Here is a 20,172-nt window from a genome sequence, read left to right as displayed (position 1 = left end):
TTCTATGTCTCAAATCACTATAAACAGGGGTATATCTATCAAAATCACCAGATATTACAAAAAAGCAGGGATAAACCACACAAAAAAGATCAGCAAAAGTAGCTTTTTTCGTGTGTGTGTGTATTTCCCGCGCTGTGAGTGCGAGGCATAATTAAAGTCTATGGGAGATTGGTACAGCATGTTACATGTGCAAAAACTGCGTGCATAGTACTCACTGACCATACACTCCTGTGAGAGAGGCCTTGCAGTGATTTGAGGAATTAAGGGCTTTTTAAAGGAAATAATAAACACTTGGTTTTAATTGGGGGTTGAGGGGTTTTTGTTGGAGTTTGATAATATTTTAACCGCCTAACAGTTTTGTGCTCGGCCTTGAAGAAAAGGACCTTACAGTTCAGCCTGAGGACAGTTTAAGTGCTGTGATAAAAAAAAATTACAGTTTTCCAAAAGCTAGTACCCCGTTTCCCTAAAAATACGACATACCCTGAAAATAAGACATAGCATGATTTTCCAGAATTTTTGAGGATGCAAAATGATTTTTCAGGCTTTTTGAGGATGCTTGAAATTTTGAAATATACTCAAAAATTAAGCCCTGCTAACAGTTAATTTAAAAAGTCACATGTAAAAAAGTTAAACCTTTTTGAACAAAAATTAATATAAGACACTGTCTTATTTTCGGGGAAACACGGTAGGGATGCAAGAGTATATATAGTGTACGTAGCGTGTAGACTTATTATGTGACAATTGTCTGCCGCTTTGAATGTGTATTCTCGGCCCCCGTCTCTGACCAGTTAAGATGACGTGTCTGTGCAGTCTGAAGAAGTAGACAGTACGCGGCAAGGCTTAAAACATCCAGTTATTTGGAATTCAAATACTATTAAGAACACAGTGATGAAAAGGCATTTATCAAAGACTGGCACTGTAGTGGCCCATAAATGACTCCTACAAATGCTTTGCCATTAAATGGCAACATTAAAGTTTATTCCGCACAAGCAGAGGTTAACTGCTGGTTAACCTGCCCTGCAACTGAGCTATTAATAGTCTGCCCGGCAACTATTTATTTCTTATTGGTTGCTGGCAGACTTAGCTCTTATTGGACAGCAGCAGAAATGAGCCAAGACCCCTGATAGGCTATCAAGCCTGTGGTGACAAGAGCGGGGGTTTGAACAATTGATGCGTTTGTTACTATGCAATGCCAGAGCCTGAGCGGGAAGAGAAATAACAAGTGTTCATATGCAGTTTCGGCATTTGGTTGTCAAGTGTTATGGGAAACAAATGGTTTTCTCTGACTTCACTGTACTGCTCCAAACTGGTTATTGAGAAGTGCATTTATGCAGAGTCACTGAGGCTTACACAGTGCTTGTCAACATCAGTACACTTCTGATTTATTAATAGCATCACAGCACATATATACTCCAAATGACATAGCAATAGTAGTACATACCCCTAAAATCATAAGAACTCCTGATTGGCTCTAGGTTCTAATGATTAACATATATGAATGCTTTGAGGTGTGTGTTACTACTAAAACACGTGATTTCTAACTAAGCAAGAAGGAATGAAACTAATACGGTGTTCATTATGCAAGTAGCTTTTCCTTATCAGTGGTGGGGGGCCCCAGAGCGCTCTCAGACAGCTTTTCTTCTGGGAAAGAAGTGTGGGAGTTATGAGAAGCATTTTGTACAGTGAGTGAAGAGAGCAGCAGAGTTAGATGTTAATCAGTCAGAGCGAGACCGAGTGTTGTAAGAGCCAGTTCCAGTCAGAGATCCCCTGCACATCTTTCCCAAATTGTGAGTTTCATGAGCTCTGATAAAGTTAAAAATAACATATGCATTGTTCTTAAATTGTCGATTGATGAATGATTTACCAGAACTTCAACTAGGAGAAAGAAAAGAAATTCCCTACATTGAATCCTAATCCCTGGCTTTGTTTCATTTCTTCATCTTATCACACTCCACATTTTATGCTATTCAGCACTGGTGTCAAATTATTTTAAATATTAAATCCCCCAATAACGCCATGGAGAGGCCATTGCGGCTCTGCGGCGGACGTCAGGGTGTTGCTCAGCAGTAGCAGCCGCCGACCTCTACACTAGGCCCACTTTTTTTTTTATCGTTTACCTTTCCTCACTTCATTCTCCACTGCTGATGGTCCTTGAACTGTTATTTTTGTACTTCTATAAGATATTGTTCCACTCCATGGGGAGTTGGTAGCACATTTTTTCATCTTCAATTCAAGAGGACAACGTGTGACAATCCCTAAAAAGAAAAAAAAAAGCTTAAAAAATTAAACATGGTTAAGAGAATAAAATAAAGAAAAAAGTTATTTTGTTGGAGCATCCTCCATCTTTCATTCAGTGAAGATGGACTTCCAAGGTAACAAGCAGTGGTTTCCCCTCCACTACCCTAGACCACTAAGGAAATAGACCACCAGGGAAACTGGTATAAAAGGGAACCCGTCATCAAACTACGAGCACCATAAACTAAGTTATGGTGGTTTTAGTTTAGGGGATGCGGGCATACTCATCCATTTCTATGGTGTCCCCCGGCAAAGTCAGCGCATGCACACCAGTGTGACTCTTTTCAGAAGGCTGTGCATGCGCACCTCCCATAGAGCACGTCCTTCTGAAAAGAGTTAAGCTGGTTCACGCATGCTGACTTTAAGACACGGCTCCCCGGACTTCAAGTTACATGGACTGTTAGCATCATTACTTGGTTTATTGTGCTTATAGTTGATGACAGGTTCCCTTAAACACCTCCACTACCCTAGACCACCAGGAAAGCTAGAATAATCTCTTTCATTACTAAAGATCACAAGGTGACCAAATGTTAACCATTTCCCTACTTCATCTTCAAAGCTAAAATTACCCCCTTTAATATGCTTTATGATTATGGAAGCTGGCATTAACTCCTTTACTACCCTAGACCAGCAGGGAAGTCTGGAATTAGTCTAAGATATTCTTACAGTCAAAAACACATAGCACCTAAAACAAGAAAACCCTATGACAGACAGACTGCCTCTCACCAGTGCCTCTGGGAAGTGTGACTCCAGACAGAGCCTCCAGAACTGAGCTTTTGCCAGAACTCTGATCACCAATCACAGCGATCGCAGGTAATGCCAGATCCTTCTCCACCCCAAGTGACCTCAGGGAGTCTATGAGATCAATACATGGACGGATCTTCTCTTGGAATTGCTTATCCATAAGTTTAACTGCTTCTGGCTTGAAAGATAATATAAATAATAGATTAGATAGATAGATTTCTGCCTGATGAAACACATTTCCGCTACGAGGTTGTCACGTTCAGGAATCCAGTACCATACACCCTATTAGGGGTTTTTGATTTAAAGGGGTTGTACCAAGATTAAAAGTTCTCCGCTCTCTACAGGCTAGTAGATAACTTGCTGATTGGTGAGAGTCTCATCAATAAACCCCCTGCTGAGCTTGAACGGGGGTCCTGTGTCCAGTGTTCTCCTCACTGCGGGGTTGCTACATGCCAGCATTGAGGAGACTGCATGGAGTGCTGGTGGCAGAAGTGCCCTAATGTTCCATTCACTTTCAATGGGACTGCGGAGATAGCCGAGCGCCAAGCATTTCCGTCAGCCCACTGAAATAAATAGATCACTGACCGCGTATGCTTGGCCAGCACTCCATTCATTCTGACATTACTGTTGGAGGATAAGCGACCTCCACAGTGACAGGCAGAGGGAGACATGGGATCCCTTTTCTTGGGATCAGCGGGGGTCTCAACGATGAGTATATTATTGACAGGTTTTCCTCTCTGTTGTCCCACTAATCCACCAGTTTCAAGTCTTGTTTCAGCCATCCAAGATGATCAGCGCAATTTTCAGACTACCTAACCACTGATACCAAATGCACTACGCATGCTATGATTGGCAGAGCTGCTCATGTGATCTGCACTGGCCAATCAGGAAATATACCCTTCTGCAAGATTGAATTTTGTTCCAAAACTGGAGGGTCACTTTAAGATAACTCATTGCAGCAACTTATCAGCATTGGGCTAAACCTTGCTACATCTATAGATGGTAATTATATGTAATTAGGGCAATTCATAAATATGTCTGCAAAGTCCGCATCAAATCCAGTCTGTGTGCAGGTAGCCGGAAGCCTTCTAGAACTTATATATAGTTATATTTTACAGAAGATGTTACAGTCTACAGCAAAAGTTTCCCAACATTCCCTTCTTGTTCATTGTCTGCATCTGGCCGGATATGATGGATTACACTGTTCTCACCTAGACCGGTTTGATTCTTTGGGTGAATGCGACGCCTCACAGAAATACCACATGGGCTGTAATATGGGTCTGTACTGCGGATATGTGTATGCTAGTGTGTGAGCTCCTTACCGTATCAGTGTGGTCTGGATGTTGCGGAGATGGAACTGGAGAATCAAAGCCTAGAATATATATAGGCAAAAACATTTACTTAAAGCAACTTCATTAGGCTGTATACAAAACTGCCATATTTAGTGCATTTTGACACAATACTATATCATGGCACAGCAAGATTAATCCAACATAACTGCAGCATGTAGATGCACCTTAACACCCCCCCCCCCAGCATTATAATGCAATGCATGCCGTCAGCAGGTCTTACCTATACATAGTAACATAGTATGTTAGGTTCAATGAAGACAATGTCCATCTAGTTCAGCCTGTTTTAACCCCACCCCTTGTTGGTCCAGAAGAAGGAAAAAAAAAAAAACAACGAGCCAATTTAGCTCATTTGGAGAAAAATAATTCCCTCCTGACTCTATAATGGCAGCCAGAGTAATCCATGGATCAATATTTGAGATCAACAACCCGCTGGTCACCTAATGTCTATATCCTGTAATATCATAGCGCTCTAGAAAGACGTTTAGTCCCCTTTTAAACTCTTCCATGGATTTTGCCATCACCACGTCCTCAGGCAGAGAGTTCCACAGTCTAACTGCTCTTACAGTAAAGAACCCCCTTCTCTGATGGTGATGAAACCTGCTTTCCTCTAGACGTAGCGGATGCCCTCTTGTTACCGTCGCAGTCCTGGGTGTAAACAGATCATGGGGGAGATCCCTGTATTGTCCCCTCATGTATTTATACACAGTTATTTGGCCACACCTTAACCGTCTTTTTTCCAGGGTAAATAGCCCCAATTTTGATGCCTCTCTGGGTATTCCAGTCCCGTCATTCCATGTATTAATTTAGTTGCCCTTCTTTGAACCCCCTCAAGCACTGTAACATCTTTCCTAAGCACCGGTGTCCAGAACTGTACACAGTATTCCATGTGAGGCCTGACAAGTGCCTTGTATAGTGGAAGGATAATGTTATCGTCCTTCGCCCCTATTCCTCTTTTAATGCACCCCAAGACTTTATTTGCTTTTGCAGCAGCTGACTGGCATTGATTGCTCCAGTTTAGTCTACAGTCCACTAGTACCCCCAGGTCTTTTTCCATCTCACTTTTCCCTAGCAGTTCCCCATTTAGTGTATATTGGTGACATCCGTTTTTCCTGCCCATGTGCAGAACCTTACATTTATCCACATTGAACTTCATTTACCATTTTTCTCCCCAAGCCCCCAGGTTATCGAGGTCCATTTGTAGCCGTACCTTGTCCTCCATTGTATGAATTATCTCGTATAATTTTGTGTCATCTGCAAATATTGATATTTTGCTGTGCAGCCCCTCTATCGGGTCGTTGATAAATATATTGAACAGGATGGGGCCTGGTACTGAGCCCTGTGGCACCCCACTAGTGACCATGGCCTCATCAGAGTACGAACCATTTATTACCACCCTCTGCTTTCTATCTCTGAGCCAGTTCTTTACCCAGATACACACGTTTTCACCCAATCCGAGCTGCCTCATTTTATATATCAGCCTATTATGTGGCACAGTGTCAAATGCTTTAGAGAAGTCCAGATATACGAGATCAATAGTTTCTCCCAGGTCCAGCCTAGAGCTAACTTCATCGTTGAAGCTGATCAGATTGGTCTAACATAATCGACCCCTCATGAACCCATGCTGATGAGGGGTTATTACGTTGTTCTCCTTGAGGTATTCTAGGATGGCGTCTCTCAGAAACCCCTTGCATATTTTTCCAAATATTGAAGTGAGACTTACCGGCCTGTAGTTACCAGGCTCTCTTTTAGACCCCTTTTTGTATATTGGAACCATATTGGCGGCTATGCTATAACTCTAGCAATAGCTCTGATTCTGGCTGTTGAATCTCTCAGATGCCGCAGTGTGTAAGTAGTTATACAGTAGTGGGGGCTAGCATTATAATTCCATGGGCTCCAACATGCTGCGGTTGTGGGGTGATGATCAGCTGCCATGTACCTAACTTAGTCCCTCAGGTCTGCCGTGGATGTAAGCATGAAGGCTCATTCACAGGAGCTAAAGCATTTTTTGGTCTGTGAAGATGCAGCACAATCACAGCCAGAAAATCGCCTATTTCTTGTGTATTTTGGGCATTCTGTGGTGTTTTTGCGTGCGTAAATACACAGCATATTGACTCGCAAATGCGCAGTGAATACCCAGGTTTCCTGTTTTTTGCACTGGCCCACTCACTTCTATTGCCAATTTTGGTGAGTAATATCCCCCAAAATAGGATGTGCTGCTTTTTTCTTTTTTTTACACAATACGCTCATAAAGAGGGAACTAACCCAAAAATACAGTTTCCAATATCAAAAGTACCCATGTTTTGTTGCAAGTTACATCAGAAACGCATAGCTGTTATGAATGAAGCTGTTATGAGTTAAGAATAAAAGTGGCCAAAAAACGGCTGAGCAAGCTATTGCTCAAATGATATATACACCACTGTTAGTCTGAGAGGTGTCTACACACATCGATACACAACCGTCGCCATCCTCATACTATTACAACCCTGCTCAGTTTTTCTTAACATTGATGACAAAAACTCCAGTAGTAGATACTAATAACCTGATGAGAATTCCTGCCACCTGCTAAAAGGTGTCCACTAAATGACAGAGAAGAGCAATATACTTCAATATCTCATTCCCCATATTGCATAAGTGTAACAGGGTAAGAAGGGAACTGTATGACGGCCTACTGGGAGGAGTAGGTACTGCAGTGGGTGTACTCAACTCCATTTATATGGAGGTAATGAAAAATAAAGTATCTCAGGCGGAAGCAGATGTGGCTCAGGCAGTAAACCTACAGGCCCAGTGGATGCCATCTATATTTTTCCCATAACATTTAACCCCTTATGGACGCAGCCCTTTTTGTTTTCAATTTTTGTATTTTTTTCTCCCCCTTTTTAAAAATTGTAACTCTTTTATTTATCCATCGACGTTTCTGTATGAGGGCTTGTTTTTTGCGGGACAAGCTGTATTTTTCAGTGGTGCTATTTAATGTACCGTATAATGTACTGAAAAACTTTTAAAAATTGTAAGTGGAGTGAAATGGGAAAAAAATGAAATTCTGCCATCTTTGAGTGCATCTTGTTTCCATGACGTACACACTGCAACAAATTAACATGATAACTTTATTTGATGGGTCGGTACAATTACCAGGATACTAAATTTATATAGCTTTTTCTTGCTGTACTAGTCAGGACTTAGAAGTAACACTCTAAAGCCAAACAGACTTGCCTAAAGTGGGAAACAGGAAAAGAGCCGCTGACTTGAACGTGTGGATCATGTGGGCCGGGGCTGATTCTGTTACATCACCCCGATGCTGATCCAACACAGCCGGCGAGCCGTGAAACAAACATATCAATCTGCAGACTGTACCTGGATTAGAAAGAGAATGCCTCCCAGCTGGATTTATGCTTTCTGCCGATCCTGGCACATTTGAAAGGGAAAATGGTGATGCCTGATATTGAGCAGATCCCTATGGCAGAAGAGTCAAGAAAATAAATATTTATATGGACTTGAGCCAGAGTAATGTAGTTATATAATGTGGGCTTTATGTACCTATATTAGTTCTGCCCGACTGGAAGTCTAATGACACAAACTAACAGCATCATAGATCCCTATGATCCCTATGATTCGGAAGGTTTGGGTCACTAAACACACAGTCGTGCCTGGATTTGAAGCTGTAATGTGTACACATAAAAGCTCGAACTAGGCTGGTGTGAAATCAACCTCCCGAGAAGGGACTATTCAATAATAACCCTGCAGGGCTATTGAGAGGTTTAAATTCTACTATCAAGACAATATGGACAACTTGGGGGTTGTTAGCGCATGGGATCACCATCTTTCCTCCACCGGATAGATGGTCGCACACCAGCAAACCACGTGCGGGCCAGACATTTGGTACACATTTAACAAATCTGTCCTGTATTGTGGTGCATCACCAAAACCCATAACACAATCTGCACATTGTTGTCATGGACTTGACAAAGACCACAGGTTTACGTGGTCGAAACGTTGTCATTTTTTTCTGGGCACAATGAAGATCATTTTGAAAGATACCCCTGGATGCTGCTCCATATGCATGTGGACTTTCTGTATTCAACTGGTTCGGGATCCAGGACCAGGTTAGGAGCGTGCATTGAAAACTCAATTGAAGATTCCTCCCTCTGATTTGAGGTTCTGTGTGTGCTGCTGACGATCTTGATAATTACTTGTGGTAGTGAAATAACGAGAACAGTCCACTCAGATGCCAGTAAACTTAAAAGACAGTTCATACTTGGATTTGGGAGGAATGGTTACAAGAACAACAGTTTCACTTGTATCCCCATTGACAGTGTCTGATTCCTTACTTCATTCAGGGTGAAGATTATTTGAATACAATAAAGATTTTCACTTTTCTTCTTCTGAAGCTGTCGGTGACAGACTGGAGGGGCCTGTGCCGGGCAGTCTATACTCAACTATCAGCTTACTGCGCAAGGGGAGGTAACACTCACTATTGTGATGGCCTCTCTCTCTCTGACTGGCTCTGATTCCTTTACTCAGGATGGAAGAGAAGCTCTGCTACTCTCCATGCTTCCTCCCTCTATCTCCACTGATGACACACTCGCTGTCTCACCACACTATAATACTCTCCTGCTCTTGTCTTTGCTTCTGCCCTATTCTGCTCCCAAACTCCAACTACCAACTAACTGCTGCAGCTTACGCACACTTGAAATTATTTTCCCATGTGGGCTCTGGTGCTGCTAAACAACCAATTCACCAACTACAGACCTCCTATCTCCTGATTATCCTGTCTTCCAAATCACTAAGCTGTTGCTGGGGTAGATATTCCAGGAACAGCAGCGTCTATCTCAGGTGGGGCACCTCCTATGTCCCCTACTGGCTCATAGCAAGGTACCAGGGACCTGATAACTCTTGAATACCCTGTAGGACCCTCCGGGTTACTACAATACTACACTAATACCCTATGCCTGCTCTCTGATTGGTCGGAGCTGCTCATTTGATCTGCACTGGCCAACCATAGATCAGTGTGCATTAGATAGGCAATTGCTGCAACCATCTTACATGGCCGAAAACAGAGTCCGAAATCGGTGGACTAGAGGGACAGCAGAGAAGAACAACTGCTGGTAACCTACCCTTCTGCAATCCTGTCCCAGGATATAATTTTGTCCCAAAACTGGAAGGTCACTTTAAGATAACTCATTGCAGCAACTTATCGGTGTTGGGCTAAACCTTGCTACATCTATAGATGGTAATTATTATAATTAGGGCAATTCATAAATATGTCTGCAAAATCGGCAGCAGATCTGCTCTGTGTGCAGGTAGCCGGAAACCTCATTCCAGAACTTATATATAGTTATAATTTACAGAAGATGTAATTACAGTTGTGAGAGACAGTGTCTGGCAAAGTGCTGGAGGGCAGACATGCTTTGCCTAGAGTGCTCATATGTGGCTTTAGTGAGCACCTCGGCAGATACGTGTCACCGAGCAGCCTGGGCTCGGTGGAGGAAACCAGCATTTGGGTGTCAGTAACATTAAGTTACTGACACGTTGTAGTTTATGTAGTGGCTCCAAGCCGCATAGTCTGGGCCGGCTTATCTTGGAGTGGTCAAAGTGAAGGGTGGGATGACCACTCCCACGTACCAGGTGAGGCTGGAACCAGGCCTTATGAAGCCTGGGTCTGCAGGTCTTGGGGAGAGATGTGTGGCTGAGAAGGCCAGAGGTTTACAGGGAGATGCCTCTAACCTCACAACCACCTGGGAGAGGTGGTGAGACCTCTGCAAGTCTGGGGACCACACTGGCTTTGCGCAGCAAGCCGTACTTCTGACAGTGAGTAGTCAGGACCGAGCATATGTGTAGTGAGTGCTCAGACGAGCAGGTGTTTATTTCTGTTTTGTTTTGTTTATGCTGCAATAAACCCAGGCAAAGCCTGGACTAAAGAACTTTATTGCCTGGTGTCACTGTCTCTGGCCGCGGATGCCCATGCTGCTACCTATCCAAAACGCTAATCCCTCACACAGCCTAAAGCAAAAGTTTCCCAACATTCCCTTCTTGTTCATTGCCTGCATCTGGCCTGATGTGGGATCTGCTTTACACACAAATCTCTCTTATAATCTGCTATATTTTACCTTCCATGAGGATCTCGGAGACAAACCACCATGGATTACACTGTTCTCAGCTGGACAGGTTTGATGCCTCACAGAAACACCATATGGGCTGTAACATGGGTCTCTACTGCGGATATGTGTATGTTAGTGTGTGAGCTTCTTACCGTATCAGTGTGGTCTGGATGTTGCGGAGATGGAACTGGAAAATCAAAGCCAGGAATATATATAGTGAAAAACATTAAAAGCAACTTCATTTTTAGGCTATATACAAAACTGCCGTATCTGGTGCATTTTGACACAATTTTTGCTATACCATGACACATCAGGATTAACCTAAAAAAACTGCAACATGTAGATGCATCTGTAACCCTCCCAGCATCATAATGCAATGCTGCAGTGAGCAGGTCATACCCATGGGTGGCCACTATACTATAACTCTAGTGATAGCGTTGATGCTGGCTGTTTAACCCTTTGCAATCCAATTTTGGATTCAGGGTTTCCTAGGGGGCTTTCTCTTTCTGCCATTTTACAATGGCGCCATCTGCTGGCTAGAGCCAGTACTGCGGTATGGGACATGCTGGAGAGGCCCCCGACAACAGAGCGGCCAGTAATATACAGCAAGAATACCTTGCCAGATGTCTACAAAATGTTGGTGCAAGCTAAGCCAACCAACACATTATTAGAGAGAAGTGATCATGTTGGCATTCAGTGCCCAAATAACACTGAGCATTGGCCGACGTGTGGATCATGTGGGCGGGGGCAGATTGTAGTGCCCCACTACCGAAGGTAATGCAGTAGCTTTTATGGCAATATGTGTGTACTATTTTAAGAATGCTAAATGCTTGTTTTTCACTCATATTCTGCCTGGCAATTTACTCTGTACCCTATTGGCTACTCAGGTAGCAAGGAGATAGCTGTCTTGTGATAGGAGGATGAGCCCTCCGCATAGGTTGTTTGAGAGAAGTCAGTTAAAAGAGAGGGGTGTGGCAGTGGCGGGCAGTTAAGATTGTTGGGGTTGAGTCGTTGAAGAGAGAGGAAGCAAGATCAGGAGAGAGAAAAGCCAGTGCGGTAAGAAGGAAGAGGTGTGAGTACACAAGAAATGGGTTATATCAGACTTAGACAAATGAAAGAAGAATCAGTTTATGTAATAATAGAAGAAAGAAAAGTAAAGGAAACACTTTGAGGAACAGTAGCAAAAGAAGAAAGGAGATTTAGATTTAAAGTGTAAGTGGAAGAGAGAAGAAGAAGGTAAAGCATAGTGTACAGAAGTGGTCCCTGCACTTTCTATTGTCATAGAGCCCTAGCGTACAGATGCAGTTCCTGTACTTACCCCTTTAATGACAGATGTGGTTCCTGTACTTACCAGCAGCTTTCTACCTCAGAGTGAATCCATTATGCAAATAAATCATTTTGCTGTTTAAAGTTAATCCTGACTCCTGGAGTTCCCTTCTCACCACCTCACCATCTGCTCTGAAGTGTACCACACCGCACTCTAGCAGAAAGAACCATTCCCTATTTTTCTTATTTTATATTTCCCTTTTTACTTATTTTTTTTGCCCAGAACAGATTTCAGCCTGTAATGGGCTGGCGTCACGAATTTGATAACATTAGTACTACCATATCCTACCCAACTGACGGGTAGCATTAAAACGCCATACTTAGACTGTATTTTTACATTTGTCAGTAGCCGCTGTTTGTGAGAGGTAGCAGTGGAGCCTCTCATGCCATTATCGCGCCACCAAGCCCCCTCCACATTCTGGCGCACTACAAATTTTGGTGTCACGAACAAGATGAGCCTCTATGTCTGAATTGAACCTGGAGACTGTACCTTGATTAAAAAATGAATGCACCCCAGCTGAAATCACATTTTCTGAGGATCCTTGCACATGAGCTGGCACTTTTGGAAGTGAAAATGGTGATGCCTGATATTGAGCAGATCCCTATGGCAGAAGAGTCAAGAAAACAAATATTTTTTTTTGGATTTGAGACAGCATAATGTGCTTATATAATGTGGGCTTTATGTGCCCATATTAGTTCTGCCTGATTGCAAGTCTAATGACATAAACTAACAGCATCATAGATCCCTATTATAGATGAGCGAATATACTCGTTTCGAGTAATTACTCGATCGAGCACCGCGATTTTCGAGTACTTCCGTACTCGGGTGAAAAGATTCAGGGGGCGCCGGGGGGTGGGGGGAGGCGTGGCGTCGCGGGGGGTAGCAGCGGGGAACAGGGGGGAGCCCTCTCTCTTTCCCTCCCCCCCCCCCACTCCCCACTGCTACCCCCCACTCACCCACGGCGCCCCCCAAATCTTTTCGCCCGAGTACGGAAGTACTCGAAAATCGCGGCGCTCGGGCGAAAAAGGGGCGTGGCCGAGTAGGTTCGCTCATCTCTAATCCCTATGATTCAGATGGTTTGGGTCACTAAAAAGGCAGGTGTCAGCAGCACAGCCAAAGAGAACCACATCAGTGGGGGAGCTGTATGAATATAGTGCAACGCTAAATCCAGGATCCGGACTCCAATTGATTCATCAATGTAAATACTGAAAGATTTTCAGATAGCAGCACAACAGGGAAACATAGAAAATCTTCTTAAAGCTATAAAAGCATATTCTTTATTGTAGTAACCACAGGTAAAAAAAACAACGTTTTAACCCACGGGTCCCCAACTCCAGTCCTCAGGGACCACCAACAGGTCATGTTTTCAGGATATCCTATGGTAAGAACACCTGTGGCAATGTCTGAGCCACCCACAATAATTACATCACTTGTGCAATACTGAGGAAATCCCGAAAACATGACCTGTTGGCGGTCCCTGAGGACTGGAGATGGGGAACACTGTTTTAGCCGACGCAGCGGTCTTTGTCAAGCTGTTTGGGTCACTAAATACACAGTCATACCTGGATTTGATGCTGTAATGTGTACACATAAAAGCTCAGACTAGGCTGGTGTGAAATCAGCCTTAAAGAAGGGACTATTCAATAATACCCCTGCAGGGCTGTAGAGAGGTTTAACTTCTACTATCAACAAGCTATGGATATGGGTTATGGCAGTCGGCATTATGTGAATGGTTAGGAGAAGGTTCATTTTCTTCATTGCTAGCTTACAGTCTGTGCTCTGTAAATGGCACGAAAAGAAGCAAATACAACATATGGCCGAGAATATGCGGACCCCCAGTTTAATGCACAGCTCAGTGTCTGTAAACATAGCACTGTCATAGGAGGTTTCCTTTGCAACAAGTCAGTTTGTAAGATCTCTGATCTGCGAGGTCCCTGACGATCATTAGTAAAGTTTTTTCTGAAGTGGAAGTGTCCAGAAGTAACGACAACTTAGCCACAAAGTAGTAGATCCAGGGCCAGCATTGTGCAGGGGGCAACTGGGCAATTGGGGGGCCTCAAGTGATTTGAGGCATTGTCTAAGGGAACATTTTAAAAAATAGAGCACTCGCCTCACTTCCACTGCTGGTCTGGTCCCCTAAAGTGAAGGGAGATGGGAGCAGTGAAGGCCAGACCAGTGTAGAAAGCGAGAGGTGAGAGGAGTACGGTACTCTAGTTTTTTTTATTATGCAAATAAGTACAGTATTAGTGCTGAGTGAGGTTGTTAAGTCTGTGGGCAGTGTCCAAGACTGGGGCATGATAAAGGGGCATTATTAAAGAGGGCATAAAGTGGGCACAACCATAGAGGGGTCATTGAAGCCTGGGAGCATAAAGGGGGCACAATTGAAGTCTTGGGGCATAAATGGAGCACTATTAATGAGTCATGGCATAAAGGGGGCACAATTAAAGATTGAATCATAAAGGGGGCACTATGAAAGACTAGAGGCATTACTGATTGTGGGCATAAAAGAGGCCTTATTACTAAATATGGCAGTAGAGAATGTTATTACTGAGTGGGAGCATAAAAGATGGCACATTTACTGTGTTAAGTGCATTAAAAGCAGCACTTACAATGTGGGGTCTATAAGGGGCAAAAAAGGGAGTATACTATTATTGTGTGGGACACCACAGGATGGCATTATTACTATCTAGAGCAGTATGGATGGAAAGATTGTATAGCAATGTGAATAATGTGTACAGGAGATGTATATACATCCTCTTATATATAGTGATATCAACCATGTATATAGTGATTTGAAACATGCTGGTATAACCTGGGTATCTCATGTATATAATAATATATGAACACCTGGTATATGTTATACATCTCCTGTATACAGTGATATGGACCATGCTGGTATAACTTGGGAATCTCCTGTATCAAACTACTAATAGCCACTTGTCAGTTAGTATGTATGTGAGTGCTTCTGATGCTCCGCCCCTGGTGACATCATCGAAGGTCCTACAGCATATATAAAACAAAGAGCCTGCTTGACAGAAGAACAACACAGGTAGGGCTCTTGAAAAGTGGAGGACAAAAATAACAAAATGAGAATACAACTAAGGCGTGATTATCTCAGACACAGCTCAGTGGTCCTGACAGAAGACACCGACCTACCACCACCACAGAGATCCGGTGGGCTGAAGGACCTGTGGTGACATCACTGCTGTGGGAGGAGCCATTGTGCAGTTTGGTAGAAAGTACTGTATACTGGATAAACCAACAGCAGCTACTACCAGGACCTGTGATGACGTCACCATCATGTGATCACCTGTGTGACCGATGGAGTCAGGAATAACATGACCAGGGGTAACCACTGCATCCAGGAGTCTGGCGATGTGTGGAAAAGCAAAGCTGTGTGTGTGATGTGTGTGAATCTGGATGTAGCAGAGCTGTGTGTGTTATGTGGTGTGTGTGATGTGTTGGGTCAGCATGCATGTAGAAATGCTGTGTGTGCAATGTGATGTGTGCGTAACATGTGGGAATCAAGATGTAGTAGAGTTGTGTGTGTGATGTGTGGGGATCATAATGGATGTACAATGTAGCAGAGCTGTGTGTTTAATGTGCTGTATGTGTAATGTGTGGGAATCAAGATGGATGCAGCAGAGCTGTGTGTGATGTGTGGGAATCATAGTGGATGTACAATGTAGCAGAGCTATGTGTCTAATGTGCTGTGTATGTAATATGTGGGAATCAAGATGAATATAGTAGAGCTGTGTGTGGCATGTAGTAGAGCTGTGTGTGTAATATGTTGTGTGTGTGTAATGTTTGGAAATCAGGATGGATGTAGTAGAGCTGTGTGTGTGATGTGTGGGGTCAGCATGCATGTAGTAAAGCTGTGTGTGTAATGTGTTGTGTGTGTAATGTTTGGGAATCAGGATGGATGTAGTAGAGCTGTGTGTGTAATGTGTGGGGTCAGCATGCATTTAGTAGTGTTGTGTGTGTAATGTGGGGTTAGGTTTCATGAAGTACAGCTGTGTGTGAATCAGGATTTATGTAGTAGAGCTGTGTGTGTGTGTGATGTACCATGCAGCACAGCTGATACTATAATTTCCTAATAATTACTAGTATAATTATGTACAGCTGGTATTTCCTGTACATAATTACATATATGTACGGTTGGTATAAGTTATAAATCTCCCTGTATATAATGATATGGCCCATGCTGGTATAACCTGGGAATCTCCTTATATAATTATATATTTACAGCTGGTATATGTTATACATCTCCTGTATATAGTGATATGGACCATACTGATGTAACCTGGGTAAGTCCAGGAAATGAGTCATTTTTGGTAAGCTTATGCCAAGTGGCTAGATCATGTTTTGCAGCTGTATGCAGCACAGTTTAGGTATAGGTACGGGTGCAGGGTGGGGGGTGGCAAGCTGAACCTTTGCACCTGGGCCCCTGATCATTTAGTTACACCCCTGTCTGGAAGTAAGAAAAATAAAAAGCAACTTGAACTTTTATCTGAACCAAGTGAGCCTCTGTGACTTCATGGCCCCACCTCTCTCCCCCATGCAGACATTACTACAATGATTGTGATTTGTAATTGGGGCAATTCATACATATGTCTGCAAAATCCACTGTGTGCAGGTAACCTGAAACATCATTCTAGAACTAATCAGAAGATGTTATTACAGCCCAAGGGTGGACACCTACTGGCGATATTTTCTTTCTTGCGCTGCGAGAGAACTGGAAAACTCTTGCCGCGCAGCGCAAGAAAGATGCCAAAATAGAACCGGCATATCGCCAGTGTTTTCAATGGGGCCAGCGGCAGCAGCGCTAGCCCCATTGAAAACATAGGGAAAATACCACGGATTTCTGCCACAGCTGTGGCAGGAGTTTCCTTCATCCCCGAAAGAATCCTCTGCCACAGCTGTGACAACTGTGGCAGAAGTGCAGAATGATATCCCATTGCTTTCAATGGGATCGGCACTGCTGCCGATCCCCTTGAAAGCAGTGCTTTCTTGCAAGCCCCGCAGTATGATTATCAGGGAAGGGCTTGAAATATAAGCCCTTCCCTGAAAATCATCAATAAGTGTTAAAAAAAAATTTAAAAAAAATTTACTCACCTCTCCACCGCTCAGATGCGTCCTCCGGCTGGCTCCCCAGCACTGCTGTCCAGCACATTCATTCATGAATAGCTAAAATAGTGCTATTCATGAATGAATAGCTAAACACTATCTGTAATTGGCTGAGTGCTCTGCCAATAGCTAAGCAGTAGCTGCTATTGACTGAGCCCTCAGCAACCAGCACAGCCCTTTCAGGAGGCGGGGTTGTTTAAATCCCCGCCTGCTGAAAGTGCTGGACAGCAGTGCTGGGGAGCCAGCCGGAGGACGCGTCTGAGCGGCGGAGAGGTGAGTAAATTCTTTTACAATTTTTTTAACACTTATTGATGATTTTCAGGGATGGGCTTATATTTCAAGCCCTTCCCCGATAATCATACTGCGGGGCTTGCAAGAAAGCACTGCTTTCAAGGGGATTGTCAGCAGTGCCGATTCCAATTGAAAGCAATGGGATATCATTCTGCACTTCTGCCACAGCTGTGACAGCTGGGGATGAAGGAAAATCCTGCCACAGCTGTCACAGCTGTAGCAGAAGTCCGCAGCATTCTCCATATCTTTTCAATGGGGCTAGCGCTGCTGCCGCTGGCCCCATTGAAAAGACTGGCGATATCCCCGCGTGATGCCGTTTTTTTTCTCGCACTGCGCTGCGAGACTTTTCATTTACTCTCGCAGTGCAGTGGAGAAAAAAAACGCCAGTGGGTGTCCGCCCTAAAGCAAAAGTTTACCGACATTCCCTTCTTGTTCATTGTCTGCATCTGGCCTGATATGGGATCTGCTTTACACACAAATCTCTCTTATAATCTGCTAGGTTTTACCTTCCATGAGGATCTCGGAGACAAACCATCATGGATTACACTGTTCTCAGCTGAACAGGTTTGATTCTTGGGTGAATGCGACTCCTCACAGAAACACCACATGGGCTGTAATATGGGTCTGTACTGCGGATATGTGTATGTTAGTGTGTGAGCTCCTTACCGTATCAGTGTGGGCTGGATGTTGCGAAGATGGAACTGGAGAATCAAAGCCTGGAATTTATAGAGACAAAAACATTTACTAAAAGCAACTTCGCTTTTTGGACCATACACATAACTGCCATATTTAGTGCATTTTGACACATTTTTTGCTATACCATGACGCATCAGGATTAACCCAACAAAACTGCAACATGTGGAGGCCCCCTCCCCCTCTCCTCGACACCCGTACAATGCTGCAGTGAGCAGGTCATACCCATTGGTGGCGGCTATACTATAACTGTAGTGATAGCTCTGATTCTGGCTGTTTAATCCCTTAGATGCCGCTGTCAGTGCTGACCGCGGTGTGTAAGTAGTTATACAGCAGCAGGGAGCTAGCACTATAACTCCATGGGCTCCTACATGCTGTGATTGTGGGGCGATGATCAGCTGCCATCGTAGTTATGGGCCTAAGTAAGTCCCTCAGGTCTGCCATGGAGCATGAGGGCTCATTCACAGACCGAAAATCACCTGTTCCCTGTGTATTTAGACTATTCTGCAGTGTTTTTACGTGCATAAATACGCAGAATATTATGGCGCTCAAAAAGAACCGCAGAGGGTGCCATTGCTTTCAGCGTCAGGTACTTGGGGCATTCAGTACCGAAATAACACTAAGCATGGGCCAGCGTGTGGAACATGTTGGCCAGAGCTGATGCTGTTACATCACCCCGGTGCTGATCCAACACAGCCGGCGAGCCGTGACACAAACATATCAATCTGCGGACTGTACCTGGATTAAATATAGGATGCCTCCCAGCTGGATTCATGTTTTCTGAGGATCCTTGCACAGGAGCCGGCACTTTTGGAAGTGGAAATGGTAATGCCTGATGTTGAGCAGATCCCTATGGCAGAAGAGTCAAGAAAATAAATATATATTTGGACTTGAGCCAGAGTAATGTGGTCATATAATGTGGGCTTTATGTACCTATATTAGTTTTGCCCGACTGCAAGTCTTATGACATAAACTAACAGCATTATATATCCCTATGATCCCTATGATTCGGAAGGTTCGGGTCACTAAACACACAGTCGTGCCTGGATTTGAGGCTGTAATGTGTACACATTAAAGCTCGGACTAGGCTGGTGGGAAATTAGCCTCACAAGAAGGGACTATTCAATAATACCCCTTAGGGCTGTTGAGAGTTCAACTTCTACTATCAACAAGATATGGATATGGTTTATGGCAGTCTGCATTATGTGACTGTCTAGAAGGTTCAAATTTTTCATTGGTACCCTACAGTCTGTGCTCTGCAAATGGCATGAACAGAAGCAAAGAATATGTGGACTCCCACTAAACATTGAGTTCAGGTTAATGTAGAGCTCAGTGTCTGTAAACATAGCACTGTCATCGGATGTTTTCTTTGCCACAAGTCAGTTTGTAAGATCTCTGATCTGCGAGGTCCCTGATGGTCATCCGTAAGATTTCTTCTGAAGTGGAAGTGTCCAGAAGTGACAACAGCTCAGTCACAAATAGTAGATTTAGGGCCGACCTTGGGCAGGGGCAACTGTACAATTGCCCAGGGCCCTCATCCCCAAAGGGAGTGTTAAAGATGGCAAACAAGGACAAGAACAAAGGGCAAACATGGACATGAACAAATATATCTGTATACATGTACTGTATATTCTGTAACATCAAACTGGACATGAACACTCAGCAGAGTCTTACCGGCACGTGAACTGCAGAACTGCAAACTGAACATGAAACTCTGCAGCAGGAGAACTCAGACTGAACTGCAGAACTGCGGACTGGACTCGGAAATGGTGGACATAACTGAGAAGCTGACATAAACGCCACGGCACTTACACTCAAAACTAGGGAAACTCACAAACTGGGGAAAACTCACAAACTGGGGAAACCAGACCGAACAGCAGAACTACGAAACTGACTTCACACTCGCGGACAGACATAAACCAATAACTGACAAATGCTCAAAACACTCATCTGCATACATAGCCAGAAGGAATAACTATAGAATGAGCAAGGTGTTAGTTCATATTTTATCCAAGATACTTAAGCCCGCAAGCCCACTTCAAGGGTTCCCATTGTCTCATGGATCCCTACACTAACGAGACAACTAACCCCAGGAATCCTGACTGCAATGCAGGGCAATGGTTCCGATAGGGATGACCCCCCTCTGGAACCTAGGGACCTACCTCATCCTAGATGATAAAGGACCCACCGCAAGACAGTTCACACTACATGTACTGGGAGCTGCACAAATACACAGAAGCATGACACT

General features: G+C 43.8%; 1 protein-coding gene across 1 annotated transcript in view; it reads right to left on the bottom strand.

The window, feature by feature from the left end:
- LOC136625182 (interferon-induced GTP-binding protein Mx2-like) overlaps window positions 1–20,172 on the bottom strand; it is a 94,974-nt gene that overhangs the window by 38,589 nt on the left and 36,213 nt on the right. Inside the window, exons 5-11 of the mRNA XM_066599198.1 lie at window positions 17,898–17,947; window positions 12,303–12,414; window positions 10,639–10,673; window positions 7,743–7,842; window positions 4,362–4,411; window positions 3,022–3,217; window positions 2,118–2,255 (exon numbers count right to left, since the gene is read on the bottom strand). Coding sequence (XP_066455295.1) covers window positions 2,118–2,255; window positions 3,022–3,217; window positions 4,362–4,411; window positions 7,743–7,842; window positions 10,639–10,673; window positions 12,303–12,414; window positions 17,898–17,947 — 681 coding nt within the window. The remainder of the gene's footprint in view (window positions 1–2,117; window positions 2,256–3,021; window positions 3,218–4,361; window positions 4,412–7,742; window positions 7,843–10,638; window positions 10,674–12,302; window positions 12,415–17,897; window positions 17,948–20,172) is intronic.

Source organism: Eleutherodactylus coqui, chromosome 4 (assembly GCF_035609145.1).
Source record: "Eleutherodactylus coqui strain aEleCoq1 chromosome 4, aEleCoq1.hap1, whole genome shotgun sequence".
Classification (NCBI taxonomy): Eukaryota; Metazoa; Chordata; class Amphibia; order Anura; family Eleutherodactylidae; genus Eleutherodactylus; species Eleutherodactylus coqui.
This window is presented reverse-complemented; position numbering and strand designations above follow the sequence as displayed.